This window comes from Notolepis coatsorum, assembly GCF_963971535.1.
Source record: "Notolepis coatsorum genome assembly, chromosome: 20".
Lineage (NCBI taxonomy): Eukaryota > Metazoa > Chordata > Actinopteri > Aulopiformes > Paralepididae > Notolepis > Notolepis coatsorum.
In genome coordinates, this window is record NC_140184.1 from 63,559,093 (window position 1) to 63,583,434 (window position 24,342).

At 42.4% G+C, this 24,342-nt stretch overlaps 1 protein-coding gene across 1 annotated transcript in view; it reads right to left on the reverse strand.

Annotated features, from left to right (window-relative positions):
- The window catches only part of galnt18b (UDP-N-acetyl-alpha-D-galactosamine:polypeptide N-acetylgalactosaminyltransferase 18b), a 361,705-nt gene that overhangs the window by 153,739 nt on the left and 183,624 nt on the right, over window positions 1-24,342 (reverse strand). The window contains exon 4 of the mRNA XM_084337404.1: window positions 8,572-8,755. Coding sequence (XP_084193530.1) covers window positions 8,572-8,755 — 184 coding nt within the window. The remainder of the gene's footprint in view (window positions 1-8,571; window positions 8,756-24,342) is intronic.

Genomic DNA, 24,342 nt, shown 5'->3' on the forward strand with positions numbered 1-24,342 from the left:
GACATCCTCGAACAGGGCGCCCCATGGAGCCATTTCCCCCCCCTCTGGGGTCTCCTGAGGAGGGATACTCTCCTCCACGGGGCCCTCAAACAAAAATCCGTCCGCCTCGTCCATGAAGTCCTCAGTCTCCATCGGAAATCCCGAGCCGGACGCATCTTCGCTGGTCTCCAGCAGCTCCCCAAACCCAGGCCATTCGCGTCTGACCGCCACCATCTTGCGACGCGAGCGAGCAGACGCGAAAAGTTTGCGTCGCAAATCCTCTGGCTCCAAAACAACCCCCCGTTCACCAACGGGCGATTCCCCAGAACCAGAGGAACCAGAGTCGAGATCAGGCCATCGCCGGAGCGACGGCACCGAACCCTCGGCTCTTCGGTGAGGAAAACTATCCACCGGCAGTCTCCCGGGCTGGGTCGGCAACCACAAGAGTGGCAACAGCCCAGCACCGAGGCGCACGACGGAGGCGGGAATGGAGAACCGGTGGTGAAGAGTAGGTCTAGCGGGTCTACTCTCCGCGGAATACATTATGACCCAACCTTTTCTTGTACAACAGATGTGAGAGAAGAAAAGATTAAGCACAATGTAAACCAGTCACAACTCTTTTCAACTAACAACACGTCAAGTGGGGTACTACCGAGGCACTTCCTTGTGGTGAAAGCGAGAAGGAGGAGAGCAGGTGACCACACACCTGCTTATGAAGGTAAGCTGATGAGGGGTGTGGTCAGACTAATACTGGTATTAAAGGTATATTTTGTGGAATTTTATTCAGTACGCGTGCACGTACGCGAGGGAGTGCAGTAGTGATGCCAAGCAGAGCCCCTAACGGAACAGAACTGTTATTTAGTTTGAAATGTTCGTTGAAATAAGTCGATTTTTCGTTTTTGTTTATTTATTAAGTTAATATAAAACCATAGTCACATTTTAGAATACAATAGAATATAATTTTAGAATACAACTAGAAACATTGTCCTGGCCTGCTTCTAAGTTCAGTGGCCTGACAAAAAAAATAAAAATAAAAATTGGAAATCATCTCGCGGCCCTCCCGTGGCTGCTCGCGGCCCACCTTTGGGTCGCGACCCGACTTTGGGAACCACTGGTCTAAAGCACCGGAAATACGTTTATTTTGTACATTATCTAACGTTAACACGAACCTAAACTAACTTTAGGTTAGTTGTAACGATAGTTTAGGTCTATGCTGGCTACGTCTCCTGGAGCGCATCCACTCTGCCGGTTAGCTTAGCCACGATAGCGTCTATTTCCTCATGGAATATCAACCTAATGAGCTCCTTATCCACGGCGTTCAGCGTTCCCATCCTGGTCTGTGTCTGTTTAGACATGATTCTAACGTAAAATAAAATCAAATGGTATAAGCAAAAATAAAAACGTAATCAAACTTAATGTGGCTTGGTTGCTGAGCTCCGCAAAATCAGCCAGCCATGCGTTGCTGATCGGAACCGGAAGTTAGGTAAGATAAGATAAGATAAGATATTCCTTTATTGATCCCCTTGGGGCAATTCAGGCATCATAGCAGCATGGGGGGGATGGGGGGGGGGGGTACAGGTAGTAAAACAACAACACAGTGTACAGGTAGTAAAAACAACACAGGCAGTGTAAACAATTTGGTCAATATGGTCAATATCATTTACTATCTGACTAGCTGAAGAAATATTCACATTATTCACAGTGTCACATAAGGTGCCGTATGCATAAGGTAGTGTTATAATTTACTATCTACTGAGTATACATTATTCACAGTATCACGGTATCCACTGAAATATACATTATTCACAGTATCACAGTATCCACATAAGGTGCAGTAAGCCTAAGGTAGTGTAGGTTGTCCTCCTTGGGTTCCTATAAGTCCCAGGTCAATGTCTGGTAGCAGTCGCTGTCGCTGCCCCCTGTTGTGGAGCCTGGAGGCTGCTAGTCGCTGCCCACTGTTGTGGAGCCTGATGGCCGCTGGTATAAAGGACTGTCCGAGGCGGTTAGTTGAGTGTCGTGGGGGAATGAGTCTGTGGCTGAACGAGCTTCTCATCTTGACTAGCTCGTCGTAGAGGGGGTGGTAGGGGTTCTCCATGATGGCAGCCAGCTTCCTTATCATCCCCCTCTCTGCCATCACCTCAAGTCTAGGTAGCTCGACTCCCACCACGGAGCTAGCCTTCCTCACCAGCTTGTTGAGCTTGTTGGTGTCCCTTGAGTTGATGTAGCCTCAGCAGCATGCCACAGCATAGAAGAGGATGCTGGCCACAACAGACTGGTAAAAAGACTGCAGCAGTCTGTTGCACACATTGAAGGACCCGAGTCTCCTCAGGAAGAACAGCCTGCCTTGTCCCTTCCTGTAGAGGGCCTCTGTGTTATCCGACCAGTCCAGTTTATTGTTCAGGTGTACCCCAAGGAACTTGTATGAGTCCACCATCTCCACATCCACCCCTCGGATGGAGATGGGAATCGGGGGGGGGCTCTTCTTGCCCCTCCGGAAGTCCACCACCAGCTCCTTGGTCTTACTGGTGTTGAGTTGGAGGTGGTTGCTGTCGCTCCACCCCACGAAGCTCTCCACCAGGGCTCTGTACTCCTCCTCATCATCGTCGGTGATGTAGCTTACGATGGAGGAGTCGTCTGAGAACTTCTGCAGGTGACACCCGCTTGAGTTGCGGCAGAAGTCTGAGGTGTAGAGGGTGAAGAGGAAGGGTGACAGCACAGTTCCTTGGGGGGCGCCGGTGTTGCTCACCAGTACGTCAGACTGACTGTCCTTTAGTCTGACGTACTGTGGCCTCTCAGTGAGGTAATCCTTGATCCAGGCCACCAAGCCGTGCTCCAGCTGCATCGCGGAGAGCTTCTCCGCTAGCAGTGACGGCTGGATGGTGTTGAAGGCGCTGGAGAAATCAAAGAACATAATCCTCACTGAGCTGCGCGGCTTCTCCAGGTGCGTGTACGCTCTGTGGAGCATGTAGATGATGGCATCCTCCACCCCGATGTTTGCCTGGTATGCAAACTGCAGGGGGTCGAGGGAGTCACGCACCAGGGGCTTGAGGTATTGCAGGACCAGTCTCTCAAACGTCTTCATGACGTGTGACGTCAGAGCGACTGGCCTGTAGTCGTTGAGGGTGCTGGGACGTCCCTTCTTGGGCACCGGGACAATGCAGGAGGTCTTCCAGAGCAATCTAACATTAATTTCAGCTTGGTTGTCCATTGTTCTCATAGCCATCGCTCTGATCAACGGATGTTGTTGTACTAACGAATTCCGTTATTGACAATCAATTAATCATAAACGACCCCCCCCCCCCCTTTCATGCATTCATGATGGAACATAATATACCGATCATATGCATTTGAATTTTTTATTGGAGTGTGTATAGGGACGAAATGCCAATGGATTAAGTATAATATGCGTCGCAGGTCATTACTAGCCTTCCTGGAATTACCCCAGACCACTCTAAAAACATACTTATATTCACCACGGTAGGGCTGCATGATTAACAGATTTTATATCGAAATCGCGATTTGGAATGATGCAATTATCAAATCGCAAAAAAAATTAAAAATGCATTTTTTTTTTTTTTTTTTTACATTTATTTAACCAGGAAGTCCCATTGAGATACAAGATCGGTTTGGGAGAGGGAGGTAAGGGGTTTTAGATTGTGTGTTGTGAAGTTTAGACTTCAGAGAGAGAGAGAGTAAAGTACAGAAAAAAAGGTACCGTTCGGTACCGGTATCGATTCCCAGGTAAAAAGAAACATTTTTAGGCTCTGTGTCCTGAAGACCCACCGCGTAGGCCAGATGCAAGCCGCATTTTACAATAAACCTCTGTGGGGCTGCTTAAAAAATATATATTATAATGGCAAATGTAATCGCAATCACAATATGTCAGAAAATTCGCAATTAGATTATTTCCCAAAATCGTGCAGCCCTACACCACGGTATAAAACGATAATGTATGGATGGTAAAAATATTCCTTTTCCACATCTTGAACGATAGATACTCAATGTCAAATGGGCCATAGTATTGCATATATAGCTATAATATTTAAATAGTTATAGCTCTGCAAACAAGGTGAGCTACTCCATTGGTTTAATGCGGGTAGCACATAGTCAGAACCATAAGTTTGCGACCGTTTGGTGGTCATTTGTGAAATAAGTGTATTGTTCTGCTAACAAAGCAGAGAGCAATGCCCCTCAATATATTGAATGGGACTTAATGGGATTTTAGGTGTACAGTGGACTCTCAATCAGAATACCTGAAACACTATATGGGACATGTAGATGATTTCTGATATTTTGTTCAGTCTCTGGGGGTTCAGAGAAAATCTAAATCACCCTCCTGCCACTATAAGTGAAACTACAGATAGGTGCGTCATGTCAGTTGTTTTTTCCTGTGATTTCTCCATCGACTTCCCAGGGCTGTGGTATATAAGAAAATAAATAAAGTAAAAAAATGTTTGTAGTGAAAGCTTGGGGCCAGCTTAGAAACAGACACATTATTGTCTAATACGCGATTGCTCGTTCCTTTGTTCCACTGTGTGTGTGTTTTTGTAAAATTATTGTGCAACCTTATCCACTGTACTTAATGTATTTAAGTTGCAGGAAATTACAGCAAATGGCTTGTTTATTGCAAATCTTTTGCCTCCTTAGTTGAGACTCAGCACCATCTTATTTGAGAATCTTGGGGAAAGCCCTGCTTCCATCGTCAAAATTCCGACAAGGCTTTCACAACATTAACACAGAGATAATTATTGTTACATCACTGAATTTCTCTCATGTGTGAATTTCTCTCATCTCTTCCCAAAGTCCACAAGGGAGATGTCATCAGATCTTACAGAAGGGCAACATCATCCATCCAAACACATTATATAAAAAGTATGAGCCGGGACAGAGGGCCTCCCATTCATTATCCTGGAGGAATATGAGTCCGAGTCAAACCTGCTGACTGCAGTCTAATAAGAAATTAATTTAGCCATACATTTAGCTTAGGGTTCACCCCCCAGATCCATCAGCGTGCCAACCAGCAGCCGAGGTGAGATGGTGAGATGAACACAATCTTGACAAGGCTGCTGCGCACTAAGACGCTCAAGGATGCTGTTAATCATCACCTGCAGAGTGTCCTCCACCCCCCAGTGCCCCCCACCCTGCAAGGCAGACTGATATGGATCCAGCAGTAGCGATACCACAGAGAGATAATGGACCCAGCAGTAGTGATGCCACAGAGATATATTGATCCAGCAGTAATGATACAGCAGAGAGCTATGGATCCAGCAGTAGTGATACCACAGAGAGATATGGATCCAGCAGTAGCGATACCACAGAGAGATATGGATCTAGCAGTAGCGATACCACAGAGAGATATGGATCTAGCAGTAGCGATACCACAGAGGTCAAGGCAAGTCATTCATTTCCTGTTGTTTTTAGGCACTGGGAAACACTGACTGTGATGTGGCTACAGGCTGGGAATGGTGCTGGTGTTACTGGTGTTAAGGTACTCCTGAAAAGTAGGGATGCCCCGATCACGTTTTTTTACCACCGATACCGATCACCAATCGTCTATTAGCCATATCGGCCAATACACTGCCGATACTGATCGTTTTTGGTTTTGTTATAGCAGCTGGCAGTGTAGGTCTAACACAGGCATTCTCAATGTCCGGACTCCGGTCCAGATCCGGACCGAACCACAACTGTCTCTGGACTCAAATTATACTTTTCATATCTGTATTCACAGATCGCCACAACGCAACGAGTAAAAATTCTCCGCTATCTCTACTGCAAGCAGCGTATCTGCATGTCCGACTGCTCCACTGTCTGTTGTGTGTCTGTCTACTCTGCTTTGGTCCGAGTAGGGCAGGTCTTCACGGAATGCTTGTTGTCTCTCTCAGCAACCTGCTGGGAGAGTGTAGCGGGGCTCAATGTGAGAGAGTAGTCCGTCGTCTCGACTACACTTAATGGCTGGTCGCCCAGCCCTATGAATTCCATGACTTTTCTTGTGATCGCCTCTTCTGACTATCATGGTTATACGCACGGGTGCTCTCTAAAGTGGTTGGCGTTAGCGGGCGTTTTGGCTCTTTCTCTGCCTTTCTCTTTTTAGTCTATGCGGTATGCTTAACGAACTCTCCATGCTCCTCTGGGTGATGGGACTTCAAGTGTCTTATTAAATTTGGTGTGTTGAAACTTTTTACATTGCTTCCCCCACGAGGTATTTTATCCTGGCATACATTGCAGATGGCATTTGTTGCATCTGTCTCAGACACTTTGTAATAGTTCCCCACCACCGACATGTTTTAGGTTAGTTAACATGCGACAATGCACATGTTTTGGGATTGCCCACCAGTAGCTTGTTTTTCGAAATCCATAACAACTAAACTTTCAAACATATGTAACCTGAAATGTCCTTTGTGGTGTCTGTGATAATGTTTTGTATTTATTATTTGTGTTATTTCTATTGTCATTAATGTTATTATTATTACTATTATTGTCCTGTGAAGTCCTGTTAACTATTATTATTACTGCATTGTGTTTTATCATGTTTTATGTTCCATGTAAAATAAAAGAAAGACAATTTAAAAACATTTATATATATATATATTTTTTTTAAAGTTCAGTCAAACAACTAGAGAATGAAAATGTCTCCATTCATGTTTTGTTTAGTTTTTTTTACATTGAATAAAAATTTTCTATGGTGGGGCTACCCGTTCATGTAATCGCATTTATGTTTGGATTACAGATTGGACCTTAACACATTGGACACCAGACCCGATGATAGTCGGGTTAACTCGCAGACGCTTGAGCGCCAATCACAAGTATAGTCTGGTTTTAATCGTTATTTCTTTTATTAGCGATATCCATTCATTTTCATCCATCCCACCTGATGGTATTGTTGGGAATGGGTCTGAGTTCGCAAATACCGCCGCCTATCGTCTCCCGGATGGTATTGCACATCATTGTATTGGATTGGCTGGGACTGTGCATCAAAAAAAAAAGTCCGGTCCAGGTTTTCCTTCTCGGGCATGCAGTATCGTTATACCACATTGACTGGGGACACTGAGCAGCATGGATTATGTGTTTTGGATATATAACGTTGGATCAATAAACGCGATCAATATTTGGAATGGCGATCAGGAATTGGATTAATCTTTTTGCAGGACATCAGAGGTGAGGTAAGGACTCTGTTACCAATCTTGGGTTAATCAGATGTTTCTTTCACAGCGATCACAACGTGTCTGTGTGTGTGTGTGTGCGTGCCGTTGGCGCCGACCAATGCACGGATAATCGATTTTTCAGCCCGCTTCTATATAGTGTATGAGGACACATATACTATCGATAATCTAGCGTTTATTTGAAAACTATTCATAAATCAGCCGAAAAATGTAAACCTGTTTTGTGTATTCCACTAAAGGGCTATTATCGCGTCTTTCTCTGGAATTACTAGAAAACTATACTCGTATTCAAAACGGTATAAAACGGAAATGTACAGATGAAAAAACAATCCGTTTCGTACATGTTGACTGCAAGCAACTCATTGATAAGCGACGGGTGTATTAGACCCATTGCCATAATTTAAGATATATTTTAAGTAGGGGTGCACGATATTGATTTTTTGACCCCGATATCGATACCGATAACTTTCTGCTCCTCAAGGTCGATACCGATAACCGATATATATATATTTATTGTATTATACATTTTTTTTAATGTATATTCCTGTAGTTTTGACCTAACCAGATTTATCATGACATGAGCGTTACTACTATGAACAAAACAAAGCCAAGAGAACAGTTTTGACTCTTCAAATAGAGTGACTATATTTATTTTTCCAAATAAATATAATTTGAGTCAATCACAAAATTCACAATCCGTCAATGTCATTAACAATGCGTTTCCCTGAACAATGAGTGAACTAAAAACCAACGGGTATTGTGCTTTGTCAGTAGGGATGGTTACCGTTCACATTTGAACCGATACGGTACCGGTACCTGTGAATCGATACCGGTACCCAACGGTACCTTTTTTCTGTACTTTAGTCTCTAAAAATGTAATCTACCTACCTCAGTTGTAAAAAAAATAATATCCAAACTTCAAATAACCACATTTTCGACCGTTTTCGGCTTTCCATTCCCCCGACTGCTTTGTTGTTGAATCAAGTCAAATCCTAAGTAAGCATATATTGTGCGTGTGAACGTTGACATGAAAAAGAAAAGTGTAAACATTTTAAGCACTCGGAAATCTCCCCGTCCTCCCATTGATTAAAGCGGTGGCCCTATATTCGCCATATAGCTCCGGCGCTGAATGTGTTAATGAGATTCCTCTGAAGTATAGGAGATTAACACGAAACACGACAAGAGAGCCCATCAAGTGGTGGGGTTAAAATAAGGGCGAACCCGGGGGTGGGTGGTAGAAAACGTCAGTGTTGGCACATTATGTACATAATCTCTATCTGCAGGCAGCATCCTTCAAAATCAAATGCCCATACAGAGTAATATGGGCGACGAGGGGTCGTATAGCGTTGATGAGAGCTGCGTCTCCCAGTGTCTCTGCTGGGCTGTGCTGACCACGACAGCGGCACACATAGAAGCATTTTGAGTGACTCACCAGCCTTCGTTGAACTCCACGTGGGCATCGAACAGGGCCACGACAGGGGCGGAGGCGGCCCTCCACCCGCTCACTCTGGAACGGATCAGGCCCTCCTGCTTGGAATGCCGCACCAGCTTGATGAAACCTGGACGTTGGCTGTTGGTCTCCAACACAAATTCCTGCAGTTTCTCCTTCAACTCCTCTACACACACGAACGCACATGCACACGCACACGCACACACACACACAAATGCATTAATAATACATTAAACCTAGAATGTTTTCCCGAATTCCTGATGGGCTAGGTGAGTATAAGCGCAGCCTGTGAGGAAACTTTCTCTCACGAGTCTCTGCAGCACTTCAGGGGTAGGACGCCGACAGGACGCTGAGAGGACGCCAAGAGGACTCTGAGAGGATGCCTCATGCTCCACTGCTTTGATCACTGGACCAGAGAGACAAGCTTTCCTTGGGGCTTCGCTCGCTACACATAAGGAAATCTCGCAAGATCGAGGACTCAAGACCACAGTCGAGTTGAAAAATTAAAACTATCAACCTTTAAAGAAGCCATAAAGCTACGAGCGGCAGCACCGTTACACGAGGAAGAGGCTCTGACTGGTAATAACGTCCCGTTTCTCTCTCATAACCAGAATGAGGTAAGTTGTGGTGTAATTCTAGCCTCAAACCTCAGGTAGATAATCTTTCACTTTCAGCACAATATCAAGACAATCACCTAATTTCGACACCTTTTTAAGGACCCAGTGGCGCCCCACAGACTTTCAAACTAAATAGACTACGTTACAATACATTCTGCGAGACAAGGAGTTTAGTTCTGCTCTGGAACACCACACGGCGGAGTCACATCTGAAACATCAATACGGCCCGGGGCTCCAGAGGAGCGTGGTGAATACTAAAACACTGCTGTACACCGTGGCATCCGCGCAGCTTATACCAGCTATGCATACAGCATTGTGTAAGCGATGAGTGGAGCCTCGACATCCCCTCTGCCTTTTGTGATTACTCGGATGCATATCCCGACTCTGCACCATTGTGAGTGAGAGTGATGTGTCGTCGTAGACGTCTCTGACCCCCCCCCCCCCCCCCCCCCCCTGCCGGGCACACACACATGGCGGTCGACTCGGCTCCGCAACAGTTTTATGGACAAGGAGGGCCATTGTAGGTACTGTGACAGATCTCTTCCTCCCTCCTTTGGATACGTGAAGGACGGGAGATACGTCCGTCACAGAAGGAGTAGTCACTTAGGTAGCTGATTAGTACTGATAGAACACACCTGAACAGCATTTAGTCACACACATCTCACGTGCACACACATAGTCCCACACAGTACATTAACACTAGGATAAAGAGGATCAAGTTGAGCGGAGTAAGGAATTGGAGTTGTGGTGTAGAGAGAGAGAGAGAGATTGAGATTCAGAGTTGCGACGGTGAGAGGTAGTGGAAGGTGAGGAGAAAGCGAGATAGGTGTTCTTTGTGTACTGGACCCTGGACTGGCTGAGATCCCCTCCTTGTATACTGACCCTGGACTGGACAACTACCCTGAATTGTGAACAATCCCTTTATCTGTCGGCGAGTCTGCTTTGTGTTTATTGACCCCCGGACCGGATCACGACCATTCTATTGCTTTTTCCCTCTAGATTCTACCTTAAATTCAATAAATATGTGTATTTATTGATATTGCTCTTGTGTGGACATTCACAGTGTTTGTATTTGAACCGTGGCGAGCCTGTATCCTATCAGGTTCGTCACAGTACAAAAAGAAATAGCGGGGTAATATTAAAAAAAAATAAAAATAAGAAGACATTTTAAGTCATACATTTAGGGGAAATTCTGCTTAGCATGAGGGCGTTTTAGGCTTTAGGTGCCTGCAAAGTTAACAAACTAGTGATAGGCTACAACTATTTAATACCACATTGGTTATACAAGGGTCCTTCCTCTGACTATTGTACAGGAGTTAACAAGCGGGCAGAAAAGTGGCATTTTTTTTTTACTTTAACTTGAGGACTGCATACTTTTTTTGCAAACCCAAAAAACATACTTTATACTTATAGCACATGCATGAGCCTGGTCTCTTTTGAAAGATGACATTCCGAAGTTTCTGATTCCAGAAATAAATGCACTTTTAGTGCTAACGTAATAGAGTTACATAGGTCTGAACTTGAGTTGTAAAAAAACTTGTTACTCCATTTTGGTAAACTGTGTACAAAGAAAAACTCAGTTTTCTCATAGACTTCAATTCATTTGGCTTCCTGTTAAAGAATTTAGTTGTTCACCTGGATCCCTGATTCACACATCCCCACATGGGGTATCATTGGAAGCTACACTCATTGGCTACAACGATCCACAATCATTTTCGAGACCGGATCTAGATTGACGGAACTACTGCATCCTGAGTCGGGAGTGGTATTTTGCGCAATACCGTGTATTTTGACGGATTCTGTCGCTATCGACAGGCAACAAATAAGCCTTCAATTCCATATATATATATTGTATTACAAAATATGCACACCCGAGCCACTAGGGGTCGCCAAAGTGCCGGTTGCAAAAAGTCCGAAAATCTGCCCTGATATGTCGCCCATAAAGGTAAAGGTAAAGGATGATGCCAATTATTATTGGAAAAATAACACTAACCCTACCATCTTCTTCAGAATCAGACAAGAAGAAAGATACTCATTTTCTCTGTGCTGTTCAGTAGAAAGTTATCCGGCAGCAAGCCTAGCTTAGCACAAATGAATGGAGGCGGATACAGACCAGCCTAGCTGTTGGCCAAAAAACACCTCTCCCAGAGTTTTAAGCTAGCTAGTGGTCCGTATCTGCTTCCATTAATTTGTGCTAAGCTAGGTTAGCTTGCAGTATTCTCACCAAATTGCATAAATGGTTGCAATCTGGAGCCCCACTATGGAATCTGGATCTTTGAAGTCAGGCCAATAATTGTAACGTGAATTACGTCTTATCAGGAATCCGATACCATTCTTAGATTGGATCAGTCCCATCTCTATTTGAAACTACCCTTAATTTCAAGCTAGTGCCACATGTACAGGCACGTGCTGATGATGGTCCTCCATTCATTCATATGTGCGGTAAATAAACAATGAATAATTAATATGCTCAGACGTGAGAATTGAGAATAAGAATGATGAGAGTATAATGGTTCATGACAAATAATAAAAATAATAGTAAGGCACGCTGAGAAACAGGTTAATTACTCCGGGACATCCATCTTTCATGCCCAATGCTCAGCTGGAAAGTAATGGGCTCCATAATGCAGTTTGATTAGAAGTATAAACAAGCCGCATTCTAACATTAGTGTGTAATGCCACTGATTCACTGCAGCAACGCTGCACTTTCAAAACATATGTAGGCTAAGATATAAAGAAATGAAGCGCATGGGAGAAAAGTGCTACAGGCTGAAGAACAGCGTGGATGACGTAGTTATGGATATAAACATATGCTGTGAGATACGAGAGAGCATTTCAGTGCATGTGATCTGTATGGCTTACTTTACTATAATGTGCCAAATAATTTAATAGTTTAAGGGAAAGGTTCATAAGAAAGCAGCCTGGAATTAATCATTTCTGCATTTTTTAATGGGCCACTCCATACAGATCCTTTGCTGGGTCCCTTCTCTTGAATCACTCCACCGCCAAATCACAATCAGGAGAGCCAGGAAAATCATCTCCGACCCCACTCACCCAGCACACCACATCTTCCAGCTGCTGCCCTCCGGGAGGCGCTACAGATCCCTGACCACCAAAACATCCCGGTTCAAAAACAGCTTCTTCCCCACTGCCATACGGACCTGTAGCACCCCCCCCCCCTCCCTGTAGTACCCCCCGCAACCCCCCTTACCTCTGCTGACATGGACATGGACAACTCTGAACTGTATCTATGTAATTGTGTTTTCTTTTATGTACGCTGTAAGTGATGTTATATGTTCTATGTTTTATGTTGGAACTGCTATGCTATGCACTGAAACCAAATTCCACCAGCCTGGCTGGGTGGTCATTAAATAAATTGATTGATTGAATTGAATTCAATATGAGGGGTTTACATTAATATATGTAAAATTGACGTCAAGCTATATTTACATTTAGTCATTTAGCTAACGCTTTTATCCAAAGCGACTTACAAGTTGTTTACGACAAGTCGGCAGGAAGGGTACGACTCTGCCAGCTAAGGGTAAGTGAGATTGTTCGTCAAATAGTGTCGAACTTGAGTGCTACAGTCTTGAGTGCATAGTAGTAGACATATTAGCATAGTAGGTAATAATATAGGCAAGGTAGCAAAGTGCATAATAGTAAAAAACTGTACTGTTAGTTGTTTTTTTGTGTTTTTTTTGGGCCTTGTATCAAAAGATCAGTTGTTACAATGGGTGGGTTTAGACAGCATGGTGGTGTTATAGGAGGTAGAACCCAAATGCAGACTGGTAGAGGATAGACAGGAGGCAGGTGTTGGTTCTCAAACAAAAGACTGTTCATTTAATGTTTGAGAACAAAAGGCATACACGCCGATACACGCACAAAGAAAATGGGAGACTACTCTCGTCTCCAAAATAGGGAAAAATAAAGAGAAAACAACACCGTCTTCAAAACACGTTATCGTCTGTGCTCATGGGAAGTCTTCCCACCGACCTCCTGCCAGGCTATTCCGCACGCTACCAGTCCCAGGGTGACCATGGTCTCACATCGCCCTGTACTTCGTAACCGGACTCTGCCCCTCACACGGTAACACAGTCATACTAACCATTGTAGACAGATTCTCCAAGGCTGTCCATTTCGTTGCTCTACCCAAACGTCCCTCTGCTTCAGAGATCGCAGATCTGATGGTGGTCCATGTCTTCCGTCTTCAGGGGATCCCGGTGGACGTCGTTGCCGACAGAGGTCCCCAGTTTATCTCCCAGGTCTGGAAGGCCTTCTGTCAAGCCCTGGGGGCCTCTGTGAGTCTCTCCTGGAAGTCTGAGCGGGCCAACCAAGACCTGGGGGCAGCTCTCCGCTGTGTCACAGCCCGGAACAAGCTCCTGTCTCATATGAGAATTCATCCTTCATTGCATGTGTCGCAGTTGAAACCGGTGGTCTCTAGCCCTCTATCCCCTCCAGCTCCGGTTCCTCCCCCCCCCCCAGATCATAGATGAGCACCCCGCATACACCGTCCGGCAGTTGCTGGATGTGTGCCGCCACAGCCGTGGATTCCAGTACCTGGTGGACTGGGAAGGCTATGGTCCAGAAGAGCACAGCTGGGTCTCCCGCCAGCTGATCCTGGATCCTACCCTCATCCGGGATTTCCACCGGAACAACCCTGGCAAACCTGGAGGGTCGCCAGGAGGCGCACGTAGAGGGGGGGGGGGTATCCTGTTACAGCCACAGCCAGGGTCTCCCTCTCTCCTGTCTGGCAGCAGGTCTCCACGCCCTTATATGGGCTGCTTCCTATCTCCTCATCCCCACGCTGTCTACCTGGGTCATCCTACACACCTGAGACTCATCACATCATCACCGAGCCTGGATATGAGGCCTGCACTCGTCGTCCGAGTGTTGCTTCACCTACCGTGGTACTAGGACTCTAACTGGGGATGCACCGATCCGACTTTTTCAGTCCCGATACCGATACCTGGGTTTGGGTATCGGCCAATACCGATCCGATACCCATTGTCCAAAAAAAGTTACAAATTTATAAATTTAATCCATGTTTTTTTATTTCTTTTTTATTAAAATATATTTTGTTTTTAAGAATTGTAAAGGATCACAAGTGTGTTTTTGATTTGTTGTAAACAAAGACAGAAAATAAACTTCATTCATTCAATTAATAAACTGTATGCCTCACTGTGTGGAAGAGACTGGGATCATTCTTTTGTGCAACAAGGCAACATCAGGCTCGACTTAAAACATTACTTTCCTAACTTAGTGAAACTAAATGTAACAAATTAACACATATATAAATGTACTGAATGGTTATTTCTTATTTTATTTATTATAAAAAAAAATATATATATATAAAGAAATCCTATTTTCTTTACCGATACCCGATCCAGCTATTTTACTGATATCGGCGGCCGATACCGATACCTTCGAAGCTTCGTTCATAATGTTGACATTCGAATTCTAAATCAACACTTGAATTTTTTATTTATAATAATACAACTTTTTTTAATATATTTTTTATGTGTCTAATCTATTCATTCTGTTTAAACCAATGGGGTTTTTCTTCACAGTTGCAGATAAAGATTAGGCTACACTAATATTATAGTATATGACTCGTCATACAAATTTAAATAAAACATTTATCATAAATGATGTAGTCTATCTGCATCCGCTTGGCACTCCATCAAAACATCACCATTTATTTTATTTATTTTATTTATCCTTTATTTATCCAGGAATGTCCCATTGAGATACAAGATCTCTTCTTCCAGGGAGTCCTGACCAACACGGCACACAACAAGTTTCAACATAAAAACAGGGCATACCATCACTTTCGTTCCAAACGTGCCCTTATTCGATTATTTATGTTGACGAAACTGAGTTATATTCATTAAAGAAAGTTGATTTAATAAAAAAAAAAATACTAATTTAATCAGATTAATCACTTTATTCAAATTGAGGATTTAGTTTGACGATATTTATATATAAAAAAATATTTTTTTGTTTTTTGGATTACGTCATAAAATATGACGACAGACATTCGAAGCTTCGTTCGAATACTTCAATAGAAGCTTTGAATATTAAAAAATTACATTCGGTACAGCCCTAGTAAGAACTGTAGCTGTGGGGTCCTGGTGGCTCAACCACGTCAAGGACATATACCGACATTCTAGGATGGAATCTGACCTGAGACTTTAGTTGCATCTCATCTCCCTTCTCCCTCCTGATTTCCTGTCACTCAAAGTGTCGTATAATAGCAGAAATGCCCTGAAAAACGACAAAAATGTATAAAAAAGAAAAGAAAGAAAATAACCTGTTCATTGCAAACCTGTCCAACGTTCACGTACAAGACTTTCCAGACTTCCCCGTTTGAGTTGAGCGATAAAATCACGACAGCTTGTCTAATAAATGAGGTCTTGTCAGAGCCACACTGACACAGATGTGCCTTTCTGCGGCCCCGGCTCAAAGACATCATCCAATTAAGGATTCATCAACTGGGTCAATTTACCCTTCTATCTTGTGATGGACACAGTGTCTCCTGCATGCTAATGTTGGTTGGAGGTGAAATCCTTGATAGTGGCAGATCCTGTGACAGTTATGTAGAGGTGGCAACTAATTACAACTACAGTACTTTGGTTATCTCCACCAGGTGGAATGCCTGTGGAGAGATATATCAATTGGTTGTGTGTAAGTGTGTGTGTGTATGTATGTGAGTGTGTGTGTGTATGAGTGTGTGTGCTCAGCAAAACTCACCAACTAAACGGCAGTGGTGGATGAAACTTGCCACATAGACTGACAGCAGGCCAGGGACGTAAATCCCAGAATATTTCTTTCACATTGGTCAATGACAAGTATTTTATTTGAGTTAATTTCCATCCTTGTCTATTGAAATACATATTCATATCTTGTGAACCGTGATACTTGTGGGAGGTGTCAATTCACTTTTATTGGTCTAGCTTAACCACGCCCCTATGCTTAACCTCTTAAACATCGGACGGCCCGGCGACAGGCCGTCGCGCTCTCGCGGCTCTTTGCGCTCATCTACCAGCTCCGGGCTGCATTTTTCACCAATCATCCAATACACTGTTCGAAATTTTTATTTGCCGGCTTTCGATCGCCACCACAATCAACCAATTGCGTGCTTCAGGTCTCGAGTTACATGGCGATATATCCGGCGAGCATCATTTAACAGGCCGCTCTGGGTGGGTGAGAGTGGGGGAAGGTGGGGAAAGTTGACGAATAAGTCCTTTGTCCTGACTCAAGCGTCAGAATGAATGGAAGTGGATGGCCATTTTGGATAATCACGCTGTATTTTTACCGGTACACACATTACCAAAACCGTTCTCAAACACTCATTTTCCGTGGGATTTTTATGAAATTTTATGAAACCTCTATGCTGGAACTTAAAAACAGGCATCTGGCAACCACTAAACATAAATGTGAGTACACACAACTTTTACTTCAGTGTTTTCAAACATGTTTCTCTAATACATTAGCACTCTAAGATATTTACTTTATTGCTTTAGCAACTTCCGAATGTTAACTTTCAAAAGAGACCAGACTCATGCATGTGCTATAAGTATAAAGTATAAAGCTAAGCTTTGCAAAAAAGGTATGCAGTCGTCAAAAACAAAAACGGACCAGTTTTTGCATGATACTTAACACTTTAAGTGCCGAAAACGTGTTTAGGCGTCCTTCCCCGCCATGCTCAAGTTGCCGAGGACGCCGTAACTCGTCTTTGTTCTGTTTACATCTTTTTTCGATTTTCCCAGTCTGAACTTCACCGCGGAGCTTTTGGCAGAGAGTTTGAACAGGAAACTGCATTTCCTCTCAAATTACACTAGGTGGCAGTGTCCCCCTATTTTCTAACACTGTATCACAAGATAATGAATATTGCACCCCACAATGAATCTGGCATTTGATTGGCCAGCATACCTGACCAGTGTGACCACAGGTATAAAAGTTTAGCGGGATCCCAGAATCGACAAGGTTTTGTAGGGGAGAGAGAGAGAGAGAGATAGATAGAGCGATAGAGAGAGAGATTGAGAGAGATTTGAATTGAGATCAGCCTATAGTCTATATTTATAGTTTTATACAGTATAGTGGTAGTATCAGAATAATTGTAAGGTTTCAGCTGTGCTTTAGAAGTACTTAGTCGTGCTAAGTAGTAGTACTATTGTGAGGGATTAGTGTGTAGTCTAGGTAGTATATTTCAGTAGTAGTAGTGTTGTCACGATACTGGAATTTCGACTTCGATACGATACCTTGAAAAGTATCGATACTTCGATACCATTTCGATACCCAAAAAAATAAATAAAAATATATATATATATATATATATATTTTTTTTTAACAAATTTAGCTTTTGTTGCTGGTTGATTCTCCTCAGCTTCGAGTCTGGTACTATAAGAGAAGATAAATATAACACTTTTAAAACCCTTTGTTTATCTTTAGATCACACATTTAAAAATAACTGTTCATCTCACTTCAATCATTTTTATTGCAAATGCAGAACATGGTATTTTCTCAAGCAGACAGATGTAAACACTGTAATCTGTGTTGCATGTACCTCACAAACTGAACAGTTAGTAACAGTTTTTATTTAAAGATAACGAGAGCAAGCGAGAGAGAGAGAGAGAGAGAGAGGTAGATAGAGAGAGAGAGAGAGAGAGAGAGAGAGAGAGAGAGGTAGCGGTAGATAGAGAGAGAGAGCGAGAGAGAGAGAGAGGTAGCGGTAGATGGAGAGAGACAGAGAGAGAGAGAGAGGCTATGCTCGGAGCATTTTAGTAATGTTACATTTTCAACAAGATTGCTGCTATTTAAACACTTGGTGGAAACGGGGTAACGTTAACCTTATGTCGACTGTAGTATTGTATGACCTCGACATAACGTTTACACGTTAACGTTACTCCGTTTCCATGCAGTATTTATAACGGTGGCCAGCTAAGCTAAGGGAGCTAACTGCTAGCATTAAGCTAACGGAGGAACGACAGCTAAAGTGCACTTTCTTCAACCTCGAACCTAAATTCCTTAGCAACCCGTGTTACCAAGTAAACAAATCACGGAACGATAGCCTAGTACTACTAACGTTAGCTCCCAGAACGATAGCCAGTTAGCCCGCACCAGCCTAGTACTACTAACATTAGCTCCCAGAACGATAGCCAGTTAGCCCGCACCAGCCTAGTACTACTAACATTAGCTCCCAGAACGATAGCCAGTTAGCCCGCACCAGCCTAGTACTACTAACGTTAGCTGCCAGAACGATAGCCAGTTAGCCCGCACCAGCCTAGTACTACTAACGTTAGCTCCCAGAACGATAGCCAGTTAGCCCGCACCAGCCTAGTACTACTAACGTTAGCTGCCAGAACGATAGCCAGTTAGCCCGCACCAGCCTAGTACTACTAACGTTAGCTCCCAGAACGATAGCCACGACAGCTAACGTTAGCTAATAATAGCGTTGTTTACAAACTGAAGACAGGGCTGCGCTGCCCGGCTGTGAGAGGGAGGAGGCTGCAGCAGCTTGTGTCTGTTGCTCTGAGCGAGGAGGAGGAGGCGGAAGGGCGCTCTGGCAGCGCGTCTGTCTGTCAACAACTTGCGGGAGCAAGCCAGCTGGTACCGATACTGCAGAAAGTATCGGTACATCGGGAAATGAGTATCGAAGCCGTTTTAAATATTCAGTATCGATATGTATCGATACTTCAATATTTTTGACAACACTAAGTAGTAGTAATAGTAGTTTGATCTGTTAGTAGTTCCATTTAGATCAGTATGAGGAGACGTAGTGTAGGTAAGAGAGGCGACAGACCGACAGCGGATCGGTTTGTTCAAACGAAGCTGGCGTTTGGACCCGCCGTTGCAGCAGCAGTAGCACCAACGACCGGACCTTTGGTAGCTCCGATCGGAGAGAGCCGTGAGACCGTCGCTGGGCCCAGCGACGTGTCTCGCCCCGGGACCGGGAGCGGCTCTCCCCGTCGCAGTTCGAGGAAGAGGAAGGTGGCTGCTGTGCTGATATCTTCTTCAGCCGAGTCCTCGGACAGCGATTCAACGGTCCATGAATCTGATGGGAGCGCCGATTGGGAACCACCAGGTAAGGATTGTGTGTGTGTGAAACGTGTATATTTGATGATGATTTACCTAACGCTAATTGATTCATTGTATACTGTGAATATGTAACGTTAGTTCGCCAATTAACGCCGGTATGCATTTATTATAGCTCCGGAGTCATCTGACGAGGATATTGATCTGGGTCGGAGGTATTATGGTTCTGATTCATCTCACGAGTCCGACGGGGGACGCGGTGGTGGTCGAGGGGAGAAGGGTAAGTCCCTTGAGCATGCATGTTCAAATCGATAGTTGCATGCTATAGAGGCAGAGGCATCACCATGTGCTATATATTTGATTGTGTGTGTGCTGTAATCAATGGAATTGTGCTAAATGCTATGCTACACATGCATATATAGAGGCCACCATGTGCTGCAAAGTTCAAAGCTGTTGGATATGGGTCATGCCCTTTGAGTGTGTGTGCTGTAATCAATGGAATTGTGCTAAATGCTATGCTACACATGCATATATAGGCCACCATGTGCTGCAAAGTTCAAAGCTGTTGGATAGGGGTCATGCCCTTTGATCTTTGTGTGTGTGTGTGTGCTGTAATCAATGGAATTGTGCTAAATGCTATGCTACACATGCATATATAGGCCACCATGTGCTGCAAAGTTCAAAGCTGTTGGATATGGGTCATGCCCTTTGATCTTTGTGTGTTGATTATCCTCCATTGTTCACTTTTTATAAGGTATTGTCTTGGTAAATTACCATAATCCTATACAGTGAATGTTACCAGCAAACTCCGAAATGCACTGAAACAATGGTTGGTTATCATCAGCCAGTGTTCACTTTTTATAAGGTATTGTCTTGGTAAATTACCATAATCCTATACTGTGAATGTTACCAGCAAACTCCTAAATGCACTGAAACAATGGTTGGTTATCATCAGCCATTGTTCACTTTTTATAAGGTATTGTCTTGGTAAATTACCATAATCCTATACTGTGAATGTTACCAGCAAACTTCTAAATGCACTGAAACAATGGTTGATTATCCTCCAGTGTTCACTTTTTATAAGGTATTGTCTTAGTAAATTAACATAATCCTATACTGTGAATGTTACCAGCAAACTCCTAAATGCACTGAAACAATGGTTGGTTATCATCAGCCAGTGTTAACTTTTTATAAGGTATTGTCTTGGTAAATTACCATAATCCTATACTGTGAATGTTACCAGCAAACTCCTAAATGCACTGAAACAATGGTTGATTATCCTCCAGTGTTCACTTTTTATAAGGTATTGTCTTGGTAAATTACCATAATCCTATACTGTGAATGTTACCAGCAAACTCCTAAATGCACTGAAACAATGGTTGGTTATCATCAGCCAGTGTTCACTTTTTATAAGGTATTGTCTTGGTAAATTAACATAATCCTATACTGTGAATGTTACCAGCAAACTCCTAAATGCACTGAAACAATGGTTGGTTATCATCAGCCAGTGTTCACTTTTTATAAGGTATTGTCTTGGTAAATTACCATAATCCTATACTGTGAATGTTACCAGCAAACTTCTAAATGCACTGAAACAATGGTTGATTATCCTCCAGTGTTAACTTTTTATAAGGTATTGTCTTGGTAAATTACCATAATCCTATACTGTGAATGTTACCAGCAAACTCCTAAATGCACTGAAACAATGGTTGGTTATCATCAGCCAGTGTTCACTTTTTATAAGGTATTGTCTTGGTAAATTACCAAAATTTTATACTGTGAATGTTACCAGCATATGTGTCTAATGCACAGCAACAATGGTTGGTACTGATGACTTGTCACCCAGTTTATTGAACATATTTTGAAATAAAAATGTAAATTTCATCAAAGTTTCAAGTTTTCTGCATTGTAAAGTATTCTGTATTTTATAATAATGTTTTCTGGACCTACACCAGTAGTTATAACTTACTTGTTCGTTAGCGCCAGGCATGGTGGTTGATAAGGTAGTAGTATTTCCAAGTGAAACTAATTGATATATTATCAATACAAGCTATTATTACTTTATGAATGTGTTTATCATGTATGGACGAATAAATTGGAAAACAGGTAGGTACAGAGCAACACAGTGTCTACAACACGGGAGCAGATTATGCACAGTACATGAATGAGAAACAGTCAAAATGTTTTTTTTTTTAGTTTATTGAATGCACATGATCTATAATACCTGATCGGTACAATATCTACTAACCTGATCAATACAATATATTCCCACCTAGGGATGCCCCCCGGACCCCGGTTTTAAACGGGAACCGGTACTATATTAGAAAATACCGGAGTATTTATAAGCTCCGACGTCCTCGGTACTGCTATCGATACTCTAGAGAAATTATTATTATTATTATTTAAAAGTTGCAAATGATCTCTCCTCTCTCTGTCTCTGCACGAGAAGCGAGCCGCAGCGAGTCATTATTACACACACTCCTCGCGAGTCGCGCTACACATACGGGTACTTCGTTCTTACACATACGGGTACTCCTTAATGAAAGCGCTGTCTCTGTGCTGAAGCGCGCTTCACACAGACACAGACAGCTCTGAGTCTGCATGCACTGAGTCGTGATGGCGGATAGAGCGAAGCGTTCTAAAGTATGGATATACTTTACAAGGGTCAATGCCGACAACACACGTTGCCACAAGTGCAACAAAACATTTGCCAGTAAGGGTGGCAATACGAGCAATCTATCAAAACATTTGTTGGCAAAACACGATATTAGTGTGCAGAAATGCGCCGTATTCGACTGCCTTGCGCGCAGTGGTCCATCTGCATCCACGTCCACTGCAGCCGGTAAGCCAAGATACGGAGTTTCGTAGGCTAATAACGAATTATTACAAATAGGCTAATAAACAAAATAATTGTTTAGCTACAAATACTACACTCTAAAAGCTTTTTATAGATCGTCAAGCTGAGGCGTCAGCCACCAATGTATCCCAGGCCAGTGAGCCCAGGGCCACCACACATCCTCCCTCTACCTCCACCACCCAAAGTCCTTTCTCCCTAGCAGCTAGAGGAAGGATGACAGAGGATAGGGTGAACGAGTGTCACAGGGCTGTGACAAAGTTTGTTGTCAAAGGCCTGCACCCCTTCTCTACAGTGGAGTCCAAGGGCTTTAGGTAACAACTAATCATTCAGTGTATATCATTTTTTTTGTATACATAGTTGTCTAACTTGTTTGTTGTTGTTGTTATAATATAAGTTATTATTGAAGCAGCTATTCCCACCACTCCACACAAATTTACAATAATTCAATCATTTCTAATCTTTACTGTAGGGAGATGACCAATGCTCTCAACTGCAAATATAAAAATCATAAAAAAATAATCAAAAAGAACCGATAAGAGTATCGATAAAGTACCGAACCGTTAAGCAGTATCGATAAGAGTAGTAGTATTGATCAAATCCTAACGATAACCATCCCTATATCCCACCTGATCGATATAATAGTATTACTGCATTTCAAGTTTGTCAGTCAGTCAGTCGGACTGTCAATCAACCAACAAAACAATCTATCAATCAAACAACCAATAAAACAATCTATCAATCAAACAACCAACAAAACAATCTATCAATCAAACAACCAATAAAACAATCTATCAATCAAACAACCAATAAAACAATCTATCAATCAAACAACCAACAAAACAATCTATCAATCAAACAACCAATAAAACAATCTATCAATCAAACCACCAATAAAACAATCTATAAATCAAACAACCAATAAAACAATCTATCAATCAAACAACCAATAAAACAATCTATCAATCAAACAACCAACAAAACAATCTACCAATCAAACAACCAACAAAACAATCTATCAATCAAACAACCAACAAAACAATCTATCAATCAAACAACCAACAAAACAATCTATCAATCAAACAACCAACAAAACAATCTATCAATCAAACAACCAATAAAACAATCTATCAATCAAACGACCAACAAAACAATCTATCAATCAAACGACCAACAAAACAATCTATCAATCAAACGACCAACACAACAATCTATCAATCAAACGACCAACAAAACAATCTATCAATCAAACGACCAACAAAACAATCTATCAATCAAACAACCAACAAAACAATAAAACAATCTATCAATCAAACCAATAAAACAATCTATCAAACAATCTATCAATCAAACCATCCATCCATCCATCCCAGTCTAAATTGCTTTATAACACGTTCAGTACCTATTATCACCCCGACGGCGCACCTTTCATAAAAGTGCCCGTAACTCCTTTTCTAAAGAATCTGCCTGGATTTTTACCTGTGTTGACCTTTTTTAACTTGTAATTGTGAACGAACGAAGACATGCAGAAACAAACGTTTTTTTTCATTGTGTACATCAACTCGTCGTCGTCAAATGAGCCAAACCATTTCCCCATAGTTATAATATAAAATATAGAAATATCTCCGCTAAGAGGTAGGTACAGAGCAACAGTGTCTAGAACACGGGAGCAGATTATGCACAGTACATGAATGAGAAACAGTCAACATGTTTTTTTGTTTGTTTATTGAATGCACATGATCTATAATACCTGATCAGTACAATATCTACTAACCTGATCAATACAATATATTCCCACCTGATCGATATAATAGTATTACTGCATTTCAAGTTTGTCAGTCAGTCAGTCGGACTGTCAATCAAACAATCAAACAATCTATCAATCAAACAACCAACAAAAAATCTATCAATCAAACAACCAACAAAACAATCTATCAATCAAACAACCAATAAAACAATCTATCAATCAAACAACCAATAAAACAATCTATCAATCAAACAACCAACAAAACAATCTATCAATCAAACAACCAATAAAACAATCTATCAATCAAACAACCAATAAAACAATCTATCAATCAAACGACCAACAAAACAATCTATCAAACGACCAACAAAACAATCTATCAATCAAACAACCAACAAAACAATCTATCAATCAAACGACCAACAAAACAATCTATCAATCAAACGACCAACAAAACAATCTATCAATCAAACAACCAACAAAACAATAAAACAATCTAT